The 18,235-nt window shown below is 44.4% G+C and overlaps 1 protein-coding gene across 1 annotated transcript in view; it reads right to left on the reverse strand.

The window, feature by feature from the left end:
• MCM3AP (minichromosome maintenance complex component 3 associated protein) overlaps window positions 1–18,235 on the reverse strand; it is a 50,498-nt gene that overhangs the window by 10,484 nt on the left and 21,779 nt on the right. Inside the window, exons 15-21 of the mRNA XM_059164995.1 lie at window positions 16,946–17,077; window positions 16,453–16,566; window positions 9,498–9,650; window positions 8,019–8,216; window positions 7,350–7,418; window positions 7,135–7,269; window positions 5,117–5,270 (exon numbers count right to left, since the gene is read on the reverse strand). Of these exons, the coding sequence (XP_059020978.1) occupies window positions 5,117–5,270; window positions 7,135–7,269; window positions 7,350–7,418; window positions 8,019–8,216; window positions 9,498–9,650; window positions 16,453–16,566; window positions 16,946–17,077 (955 nt within the window). The remainder of the gene's footprint in view (window positions 1–5,116; window positions 5,271–7,134; window positions 7,270–7,349; window positions 7,419–8,018; window positions 8,217–9,497; window positions 9,651–16,452; window positions 16,567–16,945; window positions 17,078–18,235) is intronic.

The following is an 18,235-nucleotide window of genomic DNA, read 5'->3' on the forward strand; positions in this document are numbered from 1 at the left end:
ACCCAGTGGCATCAAGAGCCAGAGGTGAGGTTCAGGACAGAAAGGACAAGTCACACAAAGAGCCGTGGTCCTACAGGTCGTGCAGCCACCTGCAGGCGGCCTCTAAGTGCCTCCTGCCCCCTGCACAGGCGTCCTGCCCTGAGAGGATGCAGGCAGAGTGGGGGGACTTAGCACTGGCCACTCCCACTTGTCCCTCTTAGGGACAATCCAAAGGTTCTCTGGAATCCTTTCCAAAGAAACCAAACAATGCAACAAAGAGCCGTGCATCTCCTGACATTTGGGGACATCCCCCCACAAAGATGGCCTTGCTATTCAGTTACCCTCCCCCTCAAACACAGATCTTATGACCAGCCTTTTAGGGCTTCATTCAGGTACGGCAGTCTCAGGTAAGGTGCCTGAGGAGAGCCTCCAACGTACAAGCGAGACTAGAATGATAAAGGGATCCAAAGGAAACAGGTAATGCATGGGACATAAGAAAACTCAGAGCGCGAAAATCCTAACTTCCTCTGATGGTGCATCCAAAAAATCGTCACAAGATGACATGATAAAAGTCAAATAAGGATAAGAATGAGGAAATGAACTGACAGATATGGAACAAAAATCTCAACAAGACATCTGGATTACAAAGGCAATGAGTCTCCCAGAGCACAGTATAGATAAACAAGACAGAAAATAGGGTAGGAAGGATAAGATGCTCAGAGGGTTAACTGATGAAATCCAACACCTGTCTCATAGGACTTCAGGAGAGAACAGAAAAAACCAGAAGGCAAACCGGTGGCACTGAGATGCACGAACGTCCCACAAGCGGACAGTCGTCTCCAGCCCACAAGGACTGCCCAGCCCAGCAGCGTGAGCGCAGGAAGTCAGCACCAGGCATACCCAAGTGGACCTTCAGAACCCCAGGGACAAAGCACAGGCTCCGGGAGAAAAACAAGCAGGCCAGAGAGAAAAGAACAGGAGTCGCCTGATACATCTCAACAGCCCCAGATACCGGGCGACCACAAAGCAAAACTGGAAGGAAAAACCTTTCAACCCACACTTCTACAAACCTCACTAACCCGTATCACAAATGAGGATAAACACATGTCCAGAGAGTCAAGGAATAAGAAAATCCCATTCCCACAGATCCTTTCTTTAGAAGAAACTAGAAGATGAGCCCCACCAAACAGGAAACGAAACCAAGAAAAAACAGCTGCTGCTGCCGACGGCAGGACCAAATAAGCACTTGGTAGGAGTCTGCTGTGGTCCTAAGGACTCGGCAGCTCTAACCCACTGCACCCAAGGGCGCCTGTGTGCGGTGCCACCACGCGGCAGCTCTGTGGCCGGGGCAATTTATTCTAACTTCTCAGAGCCTCCGTTTGTTCTTAGGTAAAAGAGGCATCATAGGATCTCACTCACCTGTGGAATTTACAAAACAAAACCAATGAGCAAAGGGGGAAGAAAGAGAGGAAGACAGACAAACCAAGAGACAGACTGATGGTCTGTCTAACCACAGAGAACAAACCAATGGTCGCCAGAGGGGAGGTGGGTGAAACCGGCGATGGGGCTTAAAGGGTGCACCTGTCATCATGAAATAAATACATCCATAAAAATAACGGATCATAACACAAAATAAAATAAAACACGTAAGCAAGCAGGAGTGGGAGAGGGGAGATGACCGTCATGATTCGGATCATCAGCCACAGAGGAGGCAGGCTTGACGCTTCCGCTCCAACAGCTTCCCTCTCCCACGGGGACATCAGCTCCTAAAAACGGGGACTGGTGTTGCTTTCTGCTACATCCCCAGCACTCGGGACAATGCTTCCAGACAGAGAAGTCACTCAGCGAACACCTGTGAAGCGCAGACCCGAATGAATGGACTTCTGAAGGAGAGAGGCGTTCTCTCCCAGAGGCATGAGCCAGTCCGGGACTGATTGAAAACCAAAACGAAGAAACAAAGCAAACACTACCTAATGGGAGGAAATGAACGAAATGAGAATCAGGAATGCTCAGAGAGCAGAGACCCTGTTGGTGTTCTATAAACAAACAATAATATAAAATATTAAAAAAAAAAAAATAGGGGGCTCCTAAGAGTACTCATACCAGAAGAACTTGCCGAAGATGAGAGTCAGCATGGGAAGGAGCAGGACCGCGCTACTGGTATGGAGACCCGAGTGGCAGCCACCCCCGGGATACAAGGTCAGCCCGGGGGGAGCAAGAGGACGGCACTTTCTCAAAGGAAGGGTGAGGTGCAGTGACAGAGCACCTGGAAGCCTCTACTGAGACGTACACAGCCCACATGCTGGCCTATTTGACACAAAGAAAACCACATTAAGTGAGAAAATACGGCAACTGTTACTTGCCCCGAAAGTAAGGACTGTAGTCACAGAACACTTGCTGGTCCTGGGGCAAACAGCAGTCACATGGCCCTCAAAATGTGACCCCGCTCACTGAGATAAGATAAAGTGATGATGTAGCCACCCTGGAAACTGGGGAAGGCTGGGCAGGACCATGATACAAGAGTTCACTCCTCACCCCGCACGGGTGCAGCCATGAGGACACCCCCACCCCCACCTTCCAGTGGCCATGCCCTTGCACGATCCCCTGCCCTGCCTCACTGTTAATAAACAGAATCAGACTAAAGTGACTGGATGTCACTTCCACAGTTAGGTTCCAGAGAGACTCTGCCCTCTGGCCCAGCGGAGGGCCGCCAGCCGCCGTGTTGCGAGCTGCCTCATGGAAAGGCCCCGACCACAGCCTGCGAGCGAGCGAACCGCGCCGGCAACCGCGAGAGGGAGCTTCGAAGCGATCTTCCCTCAGTCACGCTTTCAGAGGAGTCCAGAGCTCTGGCTCACACCTTGATTTCTACCTTCGGAGGAACCTTGAGCTCGAGGCCCCAGAGAAACCACCCCTGCACTTCTGACCCACAGAAACTATGAGATAATAAATGTTTTGCTATTTTAAGCTGCTAAGTTTGGGAGTGATCTGTTGTATCGCAGAAGATCTATTTTAATGGGAAGTCCGTGAAGGACACCTGAAGTCGGTTAGCCAAGAAAGAGTGACAGAAGTGTGTGACCTGGAAACACAAGAGAAGTCACACCCTGGGGACGGGGGCTGGGAGAGGGGCAGGGGCTGCGAGACCTCATGATAAACCACGGGAGGTTATCTGACTGTTTCAATACCTGCAGGTATTGCTGCGATTAAAAGACTTAAGAATAAAGGTAAGAGGAACAGCAAACGGATTGTCCAGCTGGTAAAAGGTGACTTTACGGTCACAGGAGAAAAGGGAAGAACATGAACCAAGACAGGACCAGGAGCCGAAACAGCGAGAGCCGAGGTGGCTCTTACCATCTTTAGCTTCCTCCGTATTTCCTTGTATTTCTGAAGTTTCACACATGTATTACTTTTACATTTCGAGATTAAAATAAGTAGTATTAAAATGGAAAACCATGGGCACCTGGCCGGCTCAGTCAGAAGAACATGTGACTCTTGATCTCAGGGTCATGAGTTCAAGCCTCACTTTGGGTGTGGCATTTACTTAAGTAAATGAATAAATAAAATAAAGTGGAAACACAAAATAAAAACCCTATAACCAAACTACAACTTAAAGTAGTTCCAATTGGAAGAGGGAACATGGAATACAGTATCACTTGCAGGTGAGCAGAGTGACACGAACGTGACTTTCCTTAGGCAAAGGAGAGGTCTGGGCACAGCAGGCCACGTCAGGTCACACAGGGGCGAGCAGATTCTCGCTGAGCCTTCATCTGAGCACGCAGCCCCCCGGCCCTCGTGAGACCCTGGTGCAGTGAATCACGACCGCGTGAGAGACGGCACCACGAGGAGCGGCCAGCGCAGCCTCTGTAATCCCGGATCTGCTCCAGCCAGAAGCCTACACTTTCCACCGTGCACCGCTACACTCCAAGTAAATAAAATGCCATCTGGGTTTATCTGAACACATGCACTAAGACCACGAGTACCTACAATGGATTTATGTAGGCTTGCAGCTAATGAGGAAACAGGTTCTCGTTAAATGAGAACCAGGTGACAGCTGTGGAGGGGAGGGTGTGGGGGCAGAATGGAGGAGTGGGGGTCACGAGTTTCCAGGCATGAGTAATCGGGCACAGAAGGCCCAGGACAGGGAATACAGTCAACACTGCTGTGACAGTGCTGTGTGGGGACCGTGAGTACACCGAGCCAAGCACACCGTAATGGACAGACTTACACACCACCATGCAGTACACCTGAGATGTCTGTGAACACTGCACATCAACTACACTTCAATTAAAAAAAAAAAAAAGGAATCTCTTGGGGCGCCTGGGTGGCTCAGTGGGTTAAAGCCTCTGCCTTTGGCTCGGGTCATGGTCTCAGGGTCCTGGGATCAAGCCCCACATCAGGCTCTCTGCTCTGCTACGTGGGGAGCCTGCTTCCCCCCACCCCCCAGCTGCCTCTCTGCCTGCTTGTGATCTCTGTCAAATAAATAAATAAAATCTTAAAAAAAAACAAAGGAATCTCTCAGGGAACCAGTTACCATCTGTACTATACGAACACCTACAAAGAACAAAAATTAGAACTTACCGTCAAAAACTGGGGACAACTTGAATATAAAACAAAACCAACTGACCTGAAATGCCCAACACTGAACTTCTACAATAGCTGGGACCCAGTTCAGTGAAAACCGCACAGGGTTAAAAACCATTCGTCTTCTGTGAAAACTGACGTATCAGGACGTTTCAGGAAGCCATTACAACAAAATGTCAGCTACTTGCAAACCACATGACACAACAGGCACTGCGTTTTTGTGAAATGTTCTCTTACCCTTCTTGGGTTAATTACCAGAGGCCTGTGGAGTTCAGGGCTCGTGATCATGTGAATCCATGCATTTGTTCAGGATGGTTTGTGAGTTTTCACCAAGTTCTCCAGGAGGTCTGCGCCTGCAATGGTTAAGGCTGACTGCACTCCTGAGAATCTAGGTCGGTACGTCACACCAAGAGGGTGTTCATGGGATGTCATCAGGACACGAGGGGGACATGACATGGGCTTCTGAGCCCCCTCCACTCCTTCAAAACCACTTCAATAATGTCTGGGAATGAGTGAAATAAAAAAACCACAGAAGTAAATACTCGGGATTCTCACCCACCTTTATACACACATTGACAGCAACAGTCCGGTCCCCTTTGCTGCTGAGCGCGTGAAACAGAGCGAGCGTCTGGATGCCCCCAGCCTCACTGTTTGTGTCGCCCACTGAGCCATCACGTCCCATGAACTTGACTTGTAACCAGTTTGCTAAAATTCTGTGAGTAAAAGAAAATAACACCTTCAAAAAGATTCTAATCCTAAATGCAAACTATAAAGATTTTTAGGAAAAGTAACAAAGAGAAACACTAGACATGCAGGTTCACAGACACCAACTCTTGCTGTGCCGCTGAGCTCGACAAAACAGCTGTGACCGCAAACTGCAGCTAGAACTCTCCAGGGGCAGCAGGAAGGGGCACTCGTGAGCTCCACTGCCGCGTGATTTACAGTTCTGAAGCACTAAGACTGAGTGACAGAAAAGGTCCTTCAGAGTCTGAAATACAGCTGACCCTTGAACAACACAGGTCTGAACTGTGTGGGTCCAGTTCTATGCAGATTTTTTTTAATAATGACAGTACAGTACTAAAAATGTATTTTCCTTATGATTTTCTTAGTAACATTTTTTCTAGCTTTATTATTTTCTAGCTCTATTTTAAGAATACAGGATGTAACAGATATACAAAATACATGTTGACTGTTTATGTTAGGCTTCTGGTCAACAGTAGGCTATTAGTAGTTGGAGGAGTCAAGTTATATTCAGACTTTTATCTGTGTGGGGGGACTGACATCCCTAACCCCCATGTCATTCAAGGATCGACTATATACACGTTTGACAGAATCAAATGTGATGCCTGAGCTCTTAAGAATTATTGAAATGTATATTTCTTAGTGAATAAACTTATTAGTCAATCAGAAGACAGGCGTTTTTGTTCTAAGAAATGAATCATCATTTAAATCCTTTTAAACCACAAAACTCTCTTCTTTGCTCAGCTATCTTACAATCTTTATGACTTTCTCCTTAGCTCGTATGTGTTTCAATAGTAACTGCTAAAAAACGAATGTATTCAGGGAACTTAGTACCCTAACCCACCACTAACAGGAATGGAAAATGGTGCAGCCACTGTGGAACAGTCTGGAAATTCTTCAAAGACTTTTTTAAACATAAAGTTACCTCAAAACCTTGTAGTTCTACTCCTAGGTGTTTAACAAACAAAACTGCAAACATGTGTCCGCACAAACACATACGAGAATTATTCATAATAACCAAAGAGCAGCAACAACCCAAAGGCCCATCAACTGATGAATACATGTGTTGTACTCATACAATGGTCTATTACTCAGCCACGAAAAAAGAACGAAGGACTGGTATCTGCTAACAAGATAAAATCCAGAAAACATGATGGCTGAGTGAGAGGTGCCAGTCATAAACCTACAGACAGGAGGACTCCATTAGTATAGGATGTCGAGAATAGGAAAACACACAGAAGACAGGAAACTCATTAGTGGCTTCCGGGAGCTGACAACAAGGAGGCATGATGAGTAACTGCTAATGGACATGGGATTTCTTTGTTCTGGAATTCGTGGTAATGGTTGTACCACTCTGTGAATATTAAAAACCAGCGAAACAGAAACTTTAAACGGGTAAAATCTATAACATGTGAATTTTATGTCAATAAAGTTGCTAAAAAAGAAAAGTAACATGTCCTGCTTCGAAGTGACTTCTGAAGGCAGTTTGATTACAGGAAATGATGCCATCTCAATTTCTGGATTTCTTTCTTAAAATACCAGTTTTTTTCCTTAAAAAAAAAAAGGAACTATAGCCAACACCCTTTGAACTGTCTTCCCCCAGAATTGACAGTGAAGCGAGCCCTAATCAATCCGCTCAGCACAGCTTTAAACGAGAATCAACTCTTAAATGTTCTGGGGCCCAGTTTACAGCATAAAAATGTAATCTTAAGTGTCTTCAAATCACAAACAAAACAGACTACAGGTCCCTCATGCCTGATGCCCTCAGAGAAGTCATTCCACCTCCTGCAGTCACCTTCTCGACCTCAAAGCCCAGAGAGGGAAACCCTTCCTGACCTGCCAGGATTCCCTGGGGACTGCTCTTCTCCATCAGGCAACACCAGCACGAGCTTCCAAAACACACACTCCCGCCTCCCAGGGAGGTGCTCAGCCACGAGGGACGGCAGGTCCAGGGGCACCCATGCCGCATCACTGGAAGGGGAAGAGCAGAGCAGGTAAGCCAGTGCACGAGCCCCAGCACAAGGAGTGTGTACACCGGGGGCGTGACAGACCTCAGCAGCTGCTTGTAGAAGTGCTGAACCTTCATCTGGTGTGCCGTCTTATTTCGGAGCCACCTTAACCTACAGAGAAAGGAGAAGAACACTGTCTGCACGAGGCCAGCTCGGTGCCCGTGCAAGGAGCTTGACAAATTACTTACTGATGTTCGCAGTGGACAGTAAGAGCTTAGTAGAGTCTCCTGAGGGGGAATGCTTAGGAGACCAAGAAAACTTTTGCTGATGAAGAAACCAATTAGTTAAAAGACTTGTTCATTCCACAAATATCAAGCAGTCATCTACCGTCTAGCGCCACGGGAGAGGAGCAGCACAGACAAAAGTCCTGCCCTCTAGAACACGCTCTGGAGGACAGAAGAACTCCCACCAACAAGAATGGACACGGTATATCCACAAAGAGCAGAAGAGAAACAGGTGATTCTCAGGAAGATTCAATCTCCAGGCCCTGAGTGTCTGAAGGGGAAAAGGCACGTGAACTCAAAGCATGTAGGCCGTGTCACATGTCCAGGGCTGGGGAGGAAAACAGCTTTCAGGAACACAAGCCCGCATCTATGTCCACCTTCTCTGATTCTGCCCGTCTTCCCGCTAAATGCACACACTGCTCCCTGTCCCCTACAAAGCCAGGAGCGGAGGGGAGCACTAGGCAGCCATGGCAGGCTGAGCGCTAACCTGGTACAGGAGATGCCCACTTTCCCTGCATGGCCCAGGTCCAGAAGGCCCTTGGCCAAGTTCTCCCGAGCAATGGGACACTCTGCACTGGGCACCAATGCCCTGAGCCGGTCGTTCATGTCCACACAGCAGGGTGCTGCAGGGAAGGCTCGCATCTGGCGCCTCAGTTTCTTCCGGGCCGCGACAGCTTCCCTCCACCTGGAAGATACAGCACCGTATCATCACTGTGTCCTTTCAAGCTGACTACAGGGACAAACGCAAAAGCACGGTCCGGCGCTGTAACATACGGAAGCACATGTTTAGGTCTTTTTCAGCAAGAATCCTCAAACTGAGAAATGAATCAGAATTAAAATTAATACTCGGGCACAGGGAGCGGTGGTGAACAACAAAACAAGCTTCAATTAAGCACTGAAGCCAAACCATGTCCGGCAAGTACGGGTACGAATTCGAGACACACCCATGCTCGGACCCAGCAAACACCACTCTGGGAACTTCTCTCCAGGTGTCCGTGTACCCGTGTGGAGTGTCTGCACAAGGACAGTCTCCGCACCACTCTCCGTCACAGCTACAAAGAAAAGCCACATGGAAGTCCATCAACTGAGAACCCGGTAGGTCATTCGTGGGGCCACTGACACCTGGAAGAGTTCAATATGCAGCAGTGGTTCCAGGCCTCACCCGACCCCAAATGGGGTAAAGGGCTGGCATGGAGGAGAGAACGCGCCGTCGTCTGTCCTCCCCCCACAAGAAAGGGCGGAAGGCTTCTGGAGGGGTCCTCGGCAGCTGCTGCTGAGGAGGAACACGGAGGTCTCTTGTGGAACAGAGACTCACTTCTCCCTCTACACCCTTGTACATGGTTGAAACTTCAAGGCACGCTGTTACTTATTTTAAATGAAATTATGAAATGAATCACCATCCCACAAACAGAGTACATACCCAGTTTAAAGATTAAAGATAAATAAAACAGCCACATACTTTCTTTCATCCAGTCGAACAGCAGTGGCCATGACCAGCCCTGGGCCCTACTCAATCACACGCCCTCTTGCTCCCAAACGTGAGCAGAGCACTGTGCGAAGTTTCATCATTTTCCTTTTCCTCACGGTTATACCACCACATATAAATCCGAAACAATCAATACTTTGAGTATACACCGTATGTTGTACACACTTCCCGAAGAATAGCTTTTTTCACAATAAACTGTGTTTTAGAAATTCCTCCATGTGGGTGCATACAGCTGGAATCTGTTTGGCTTATTCGTGGCCATCTCCCCGTGTCGAGAGCAGAGGTAAGTGAGAGGAAGCACCTATAAATACGAAATACAGAACAGCTCCCAATCTCATTCCCTACTTATCCCCTTGGCACCCCTCCATCAGGAAGGAGCGTGTTTCACGTGTGTATATAACCGACTACCTCCGAAAGCATAATCTTGTCAAAGGCTCTCTCCACGTGCACCCGTGTCATCTGTAAGGACAGAGGACTCACCGCTGGAGATACTTGCAGAAGCACTGAAGTTCCTGGAGGGTCTCCTTCGCAGTCTGGAAAATCTCTTCCCCAAGAAACCAGTCCACCAGGTGGGCACAGACATCCTCACAGCAACGGGCCATACGGACCTGCTGGTCTGTCTCCACTGCGCTCCTACAGAAGAGGGCGATCAGGATGGGGACACGGCACCCAGGCTCACACACTGAGGGCTTGCCCTAAAAAATGGCAAGAGCCACATCCTTGCTATCGAAATGTCATTATGTCTCTGCCACAAGAGAAGCTCTCTGTCAAATAAATACAATATTTTTTAGAAAAGAGAGAAGAAGCTTTAAGATTTTCATTTTACTTAACGTACAGACACCTGAAAAGTTAGAGAAAAGAAGAATGAAAGCGGTATGGGGTACTACATCGTGAGTCCAACAGAACTGTTGCAAATAGTCAATAAATAAACCTTTATCTTAATAAAATAGTTTCAATTTTTAATTTTTAAAGGACCAGTAAGAAAACTACAACACCTACTCATCAGCAGTATCTGATGTTTGCAATAAGAAGTGTCTCAAGTACATGATAGACTGGCAGCCCGTGTTTCACATGGCAATGGCCCTCCAATAAACCAATTATCTAAAAGAAGATTTTTATGACAAAATTTTGTCAATGAAGGGAGCACAGAAAATATTATCAAATGCATTTAGTCATAAAATCAAAGCAGCTTAAGCAAGCAAGATGTGTTTCCAGGGGCCATGGCAGGTAGAGACAGCCCTGGTGCTGAGTGGAAGCCCAGGTCTCCTAGGACTGTGGGAAAATACATTCGGCAAGGCCTAGCTCTTACGTATTTCCTACGGCTCCTACCTGGAACTAAGAACAGATACCGATCCACCGCTTACGAGGTCGCATGCTTATAGAAAACAGGGAAATAGACTCCCATTTATTCAAAATGGAAAGAAACATTATTTAAACAAAACGCTTCAGCCTGCCAGCTATGCCCTCCATCTGCCCTGGAATCTGTGCTCTCAACTTTCAAGGCTACCTCGGGGAGCATAAAGCACAAACACAGACTTCCCTGCACACTGAGCTTCTTTCTACCCTGAACCATGCAGGTAAAAACAATAAAGTTCTCAAGCGACCATCAACTTAACACAGACTACTATACACGTGAGATGTTATGTTATACAGGGTCCTGGGATCGAGCCCCACATCAGGCTCCTTGCTCAGCGGGGAGCCTGCCTCTCCTCCCCCGCCACCGCCAATCCTCCTGCTTGTGCACGTGTGCGCTCACGCTTACGCAGGCGCTCTCTCTCTCTAATGATAAAATCCTTAACAAAAAAACCTATAATAGATACACAAAAAATAAAGGAATCCAAGTATATTATTAATGAAAGTCACCAAACCACAACAGAGAAGTGAAGGAACAGAGAACTATTTCAAAAACAAAACAAACAAAAAAACCCAGAAAGCAAGCAATTAACAGAATGGCAATAAGCACATAACTACCTCCTATCAATAATTACTTTAAATATAAGTACTCTAATCAGAAGACACAGATGAGTGAATGGATTAAAGAAACAAGATCCATCTACATGCTGCCTATAAGAGACTCACTTCAGACCTAAAAACATATAGATTGAAAAGTGAAGGGGTGCGAAACATACACCATACAAATGCAAGTGAAAAAAAAAGCCGTATAAGCAATACTTATATCAGACAAAGTAGACTTTAAAACAAAGGCCACAGCAAAAGATAAAAAAGTATATTACATAACGATAAAGGGAACAATCCAAAAAGAAGACGTAACAATTGTGAATATCCATACACCCAACATGGGAGCACCTAAACACAAAAAACAAATATTAACAGACATAAAAGGAGAAACTCACAGTAATACAGTAATGATAGAGGACTTTAAAATCACATTTACATCAATGGACAGATCAGACAGAAAATCAAGAAGGAATCAGTTAACAACACATGAGACAAGTTAGAACTAACAAATACACATGGAACATTTCATCCAAAAACAGGAGAATACATATTCTTTAAGTGCACACTGAACATTCTCCAGGACAGATCACTTGTTAGGCCACAGAACAAGTCTCAATAAATTTCAGAAGACCTAAATCATATCAAGCATCTCTTCCAAACACAACAGTATGAAACTAAAAGTCAGTAACAAGAAAAAATTTAGAAAGAACACAAACACATGAGGGCTCCTTCCCCCATCAAGCTACTAAACAATAAATGGGTCAACCAAGAAATCAAAAAATGTTTAAAAAGTACATGGAAGCCTCTGCCTTCGGCTCAGGTCATGGTCTCAGGGTCCTGGGATTGAGCTCCATGTGGGGCTCTCTGCTCAGTGGGGAGCCTGCTTCCCACTCTCTCTGCCTGCCTCTCTGCCTACTTGTGATCTCGCTCTCTGTCAAATAAATAATTAAATCTTTAAAAAAAAAAAAAAAGTACATGGAAACAAATGAAAATGAAAAGACAATAGTCAAAATCTTCGGGATGCAGCTGTTCCAAGAGAGAACTTTATAATGACACAAGCCTACCTCAGGAAATAAGAAAAATCTCAAATGTACCACCTAACTTTACACCTAAAAAAAGAACAAAGAAAACCCAAAGCTTGTAGAAGGAAAGAAGCAATACAGATTAGAGCAGAAATAAATGAAACAGAGAGTTAAACCCCAAATAGAAAAAAATCAATAAAACCAAGATCTGGTTCTTTAAAAAGGTAAACAAAATTGATAAACCTTTAGTCAGACTCATCAAGAAAAAGAGAGAACTCACATAAATAAAATCAGAAACGGAGGAGGAGACATAACAATTCACACCACAGAAATACAAAGGTTATAAGAAAATATTAAGAAAAATTATATGTCAACAAACTGGACAACCTAGAAGAAATAGATAAATTCCCAGAAACATATAATCCTCTAAAACTGCATCAGGAAGAAATAGAAAAATGAAGTATAATCAGTAATCAAAAAACTCCCAACAAACAAAAGTCCAAGACTAGACAGCTTCACAGGTAACTTCTATCAAATATGTAAATAAAAATTACTACCTATTTTTTCCTCAAACTATTTCAAAAAAAGAAGAGAAAGGAAAACAGTCTACAAATATACACTCATTCTACAAAGCCAGCATTATCCTGATTAAAAAAAAAAAAAGACACTACAGAAAAAGAAAACTACAGGCCAATCTCCCTGATGAACACATGCAAAAATCCTCAACAAAATATTAGCAAACTGAATTCAACAATACATTAAAAAAATAATTCACCACAATCAAGTGGGATTTATTACAGGGATGCAAAAGCTGGTTCAATATGTGCAAATCAATATGACACACATTAACATGATTATCTCAACAAATGCAGAAAAAGCATTTGACAAAATACAACAGCCACTCATGATAAAAACCCTCAACAAAGTATGTTTAGAGGGAACACATTCCAACATAAGAAAGGCCATATGAAAAACCCAGAGCAAACATCGTACTCAGTGGTGAAAAACTGAGAGTTTTTCCTCTAAGATGAGTAACAGGTCAAGAATGCCACTCTCACCATGTTTTTCCCGATACTGTACTGGAAGTCCCAGCTACAGCAATGAGACAAGAAAAAGAAATAGACACCCAAATTGGTAAAAAAGAAGTAAAACCGTCAGTATTTGCAGATGAGTGATACTACATATAGAACACCCTAAAGACTCCACCAAAAAGCCATCAGAACTGAGAACTAATAAATGAATTCAATAGTTTCAGGATACAAAATTAATACACAGAAATCTGCTACATTTCTATACACTAATAACAAAGCAGCCAAAGGAGAAATTCAGTAAACAATCCCATTTACAGTCGTACCAAAAAGAATAAAATGCCTAGAAATAAATTTAACCAAGGAAGTAAAAGACCTATACTCTGAAAACTAGAAAACACTGATTAAAGAAACTGAAGATGACACAAACGAAAAGGTATTTCATGTTCATGCGTCGGAAGAATTAATACTGTTAGAATGTTCACGCCACTCAAAGAAATAGAAAATATAATCCCTATCAAAATACCAACAGCATTTTTCACAGATCAAAAACAAATAACACTGAAATTTGTGGGGAACCACAAAGACCCTGAATAGACAAAGCAATCTTGAGAAAGAATAACAAAGTTTTAAGCATCATAATCCCAAATTTCATCATATGCTACAGAACTCCAGTATTCAAAATAGTATGGTACTGGCAGAAAAACAGATCCAGAGACTAACGGAATGGGATAGCGGGTCATACCTTCATGGTCAATCGTCTGCAAACAAAGGAGGAAGGAATATACAACGGAGAAAAGATGATTTTCAACAAAGGGAGTAGAGCAAACTGGATAGCTGCCTGTACAGGAAGGAAACTATACTGAACTGTACCGCTTTCTCACACCACACACAAAAACAAACTCGAAATAGGGGCGCCTGGCTGGCTCAGTTGCTTAAGCCACTGCTTTCGGCTCGTCATGATCTTGGAGTCCCAGGACGGAGTCCCGCATCGGGCTCCCAGCTCCGTGGGGAGTCGGCTTCTCCCTTTGGCCTTCTCCTCGCTCATGTTCTCTCTCACTCACTCTCTCTCTCAAATAAATAAAATTTTTTTTTAAAAAAGAGACTCGGGACACCTGGGTGGCTCAGTTGGTTAAGCCACTACCTTCCGCTTGGGTCAAGATCCCAGAGTCCTGGGATCGAGTCCCACATCGGACTCCTTGCTCAGTGGGGAGCCTGCTTTTCTCTCTGCCTCTGCTGCCACTCTGCCTGCTTATGCGCGCTCTCTCTCTTTCTGACAAATAAATAAAATCTTTAAAAAAAAGAGTGAGATTCAAAATAAAGTTCTCAGTGTAACAGCTGAAACCTTAACACTCCTAAAAGAAAACATAGGCAATAACTCTCCTTCATCAGCCTTAGCAACATATTTATGGATGTGTCTCCTTAGACAAAGGAAACAAAAGCAAAAATAAACTACTAAGGGGCGCCTGGGTTGCTCAGTGGTTTGGGCTGCTGCCTTCGGCTCAGGTCATGATCTCAGGATCCTGGGATCGAGCCCCGCATCGGGCTCTCTGCTCCGCAGGAAGCCTGCTTCCCTCTCTCTCTCTCTCTCTCTGCCTGCCTCTCTGCCTACTTGTGATCTCTGTCTGTCAAACAAATAAATAAAATCTTTAAAAAAATAAAAAAAAATAAACTACTAAGATTACACCAAAATAAAAAGCTTACGCACAGTGAAGGAAACTATCAGCAAAACAATAAGGCAACCCTGTGAACAGGATAAGGTACCTGTAAATGATATATCCAATATGGGGTTAATATCCAAAATATTATTAAGAACTTGCAGAACTCAACACCAAAAAACAAAACAAAAAAACAAAAAAACCCACAAAAAAAACTGATTAAAAACAGACAGAGGACCTGAACAGACATTTTTCCAAAGACATATATATGGCCAAAAAACATACGAAAAGATGCTCAACATCACTAATCATCAAGGAGATGTGAATGAAAACCATAAAGAGATCCAACCTCAGTCAGAATGGCTGGGATCAAATAGGCAAGAGATAATGATGTTGTCCAGGACGTGGAGAAAAGGGAACCCTCGTCTACTACTGGTGGGAATGTGAATTAGTACAACCGTTGTGGAAAACAGTATGAAGTCTCCTTAAAAAATTAAAACTTAAAACGGCATATGATCCAGTAATTCTACTTACTGGGTATTTGCCTAAAGAAACTAAAAACCAATTTGAAAAGTTATATGCACCCTAGGTTTATAACAGCATTATGTACAATAGCCAAGATACAGAAGAAACTTATGTGTCCACAGATACATAAATAAATAAAAATATGTGGGGCGCCTGGGTGGCTCAGTGGGTTAAGCCTCTGCCTTCGGCTCAGGTCATGATCTCAGGGTCCTGGGATCGAGTCCCGCATCGGGCTCTCTGCTCGGTGGGGAGCCTGCTTCCTCCTCTCTCTCTGTCTGCCTCTCTGCCTGCTCGTGATCTCTGTCAAATAAATAAATAATCTTTGAAAGTAAGTAAATAAATAAAAATATGGTGTGTGCGTGTGCGTGCGTGTGTGTAACAGACTACTACTCAGCCATCAAACAAGAATGAGATCTTGCTATTTGCAACAACATGGACGGACACAGAATAATGTGCTAAGGGAACTAAGACAGAAAAAGACAAATACCATGAGTCCACTTACACATGGAATCTAAAAAACAGAACAAAAGAGTAAAGAAGAACAGATTTTAAATCTAGAGAGTTGGTGGCTGCCAGAGCGGAGGTAGGTAGGGGGTAATGAGTGAAATAGATGAAGAGGATTAAGACACTCAAACTTCCAGTCAAACACCAGGTAAGTCCCAGAGATGAAAAGTATAGCACAGGGAAGAGTGACTAATAAATACTGTAACAACATCATACGGTGACAGGTGGTGACTACACTTACCATGGTGAGCACTGAATAATTGATAGAACTTTCGAATAAATATGCTGTATACCGGAAACTAGTACAATACTGCATGTTAATTACACTTCAATTTAAAAAAAAGAAGTTACTAAAATTCTTAAATGAGATACCTCAAAGAAATCTTTTAACATATGAAGCAACAGAAGAATCTTCTACTTGAAAAAAACTAGCAGTAAATACCTCGGAGCGTAGAAGATACCAGTGGATTATTTTGCTGACGGACACATGCCCGCAACTAGGGCAGGAACCACACGAGGTCCAGAGTGGAAGGGAGCCCTCTCCGGAGGCGGCACACACCCAAGAACAGGGATCACTGTGTCTTACTGCGTCTTACTGTGTGGCCATTCGAAAGCTAAGCTCCTTGTCAAAGTGAAACCCAGCTAGCCTGAACTGCACCAGGCTGGCCGCAGGGCCTCAGTAGCCCGCTTCTCTCCCACCCCACACCCTTGAACTGCAAGATACCAGCCCTCCATTTACTTCAGCTCCTGGGAGCAGGTTTCCCTCACGCATTCTGTCACGACAAGTTCTGTCAGCTCTGTTGCCAGGCCCTGGCTCAGCTGAGTTAACACCAGTTCTCTCTCTTGTTTCAACCTGAGGGTAAAAGGATAAAAGGGCACAAGGGTAAAGTTTAAGACCAAAAAAAGTGTCAACACTCGCTCTGACCTCAAAAGTTGGGATCGGAGTTGTGCGGCCTCAGCCAGCAAGCCCACTCCTCTGGTCCCAACAGACAAGCCGCACGGCCACGCACACACCAGCTCCTCCGACTGCCACCCTTGCCCCCAGCTCCAGCTGCTGCTCCCAAGGCGGGTGTGGCCCCAGACCCTCCACCCATGACCTGGGCTGCAGTGTAGGAGGGTGCGGGGTGAACCGGGGGGCCGGACGCCCGTGCAGTGGACACCGGTAAGAGCATCCCAGGCCAGGGTGGGTTCTGTCCTGTGCCCACACACTCTGACCTCTTGCGCACACTCACCTCTCCTCTTCTGCCTGCCGCCTCTCCTCCTCCCTGCGTTCCCTTTCCTCAGCCACTTCTTCCACTGCTATGTGCCTCAAAATGCCTGCGGTTGCAGCTGTTAATAGCTCCTCCATAGCAGCACTGGAAACGCTAGGCAGAGAAAAGGGGGTATCATTCCAAATAAATAAATAATAGGCAAACGAGCCACATAACTAAACGTTAACATTGGCGAGAAAAAATCATATTTGGCTTTAACATTAAACTTAAGCTTATGTCTAAAACACACAAGCTATCAAAACTGACTCATGTAGAAACAGAAAATCTGAATAGACCTATAACTTAAAAGATTGACTCAGGGGGCGCCTGGGTGGCTCAGTGGATTAAGCCGCTGCCTTCAGCTCAGGTCATGATCTCAGGGTCCTGGGATCGGGTCCCGCATCGAGCTCTCTGCTCAGCGGGGAGCCTGCTTCCTCCTCTCTCTCTCTCTCTGCCTGCCTCTCTGCCTATTTGTGATCTCTCTCTGTCAAATAAATAAATCTTTAAAAAAAAAAAAAAAAAAAAAAAAAGATTGACTCAGTATTCAGAAACCCCTCCCAACAAAGAAAAGTCAAAAACCAGATGGCTTCACTGACAAATTGTATCAAACACTTAAGGAAGACCTAACCTTTGTCAAATGGTTCTAAAAATCTGAAGAGGAAAAGAGGAAGAAACATTTACAAACACTTTCTGTGAAGCCAGCATTGCCCTGAATGATACACTGATACCAAAACTAGACAAAAAGACACTGTAAGAAAACCACAGACCAAAATCCCTGAAGGATACTAATGTGGAAATCCTCAACAAAACACCAATAAACAAAAATTCAACAATATATTTAAAGGGTTACAGAAAATTACCAAGTGAGATTTACTGCTGGAATGCAAGGATAGTTCAACAAATGAAAAACAATGTAAGACAAACATACAAATAAAATGAAGAGAAAAGCTCGTAAGATCATCCCAATTGATGCAGAAAGAGCATCTGACAAAATTCAGCCCTATTTCATGATAAAAGCACTAAAAAAACTAGAAACAGAAAGAATTCTCTAAACATGATATAGCCTATATATGAAAAAACCACAGCTAACATCATATTCACATGTGAGAGACTGAGAGCTTATTCTCTAAAGCCAGCAAAAAGACATGGATGACCTATTTGCTGCTTCTATTCAATACTACTTTGGAAGTTAGAAAAATAAGAAACATCCAAACTATAAGGGAAGAAAAAAATTATTATCTATTCACTGAGAACATGATCTGGTATATAGAA

The sequence above is a fragment of the Mustela lutreola genome, chromosome 2 (assembly GCF_030435805.1).
Source record: "Mustela lutreola isolate mMusLut2 chromosome 2, mMusLut2.pri, whole genome shotgun sequence".
NCBI lineage: Eukaryota > Metazoa > Chordata > Mammalia > Carnivora > Mustelidae > Mustela > Mustela lutreola.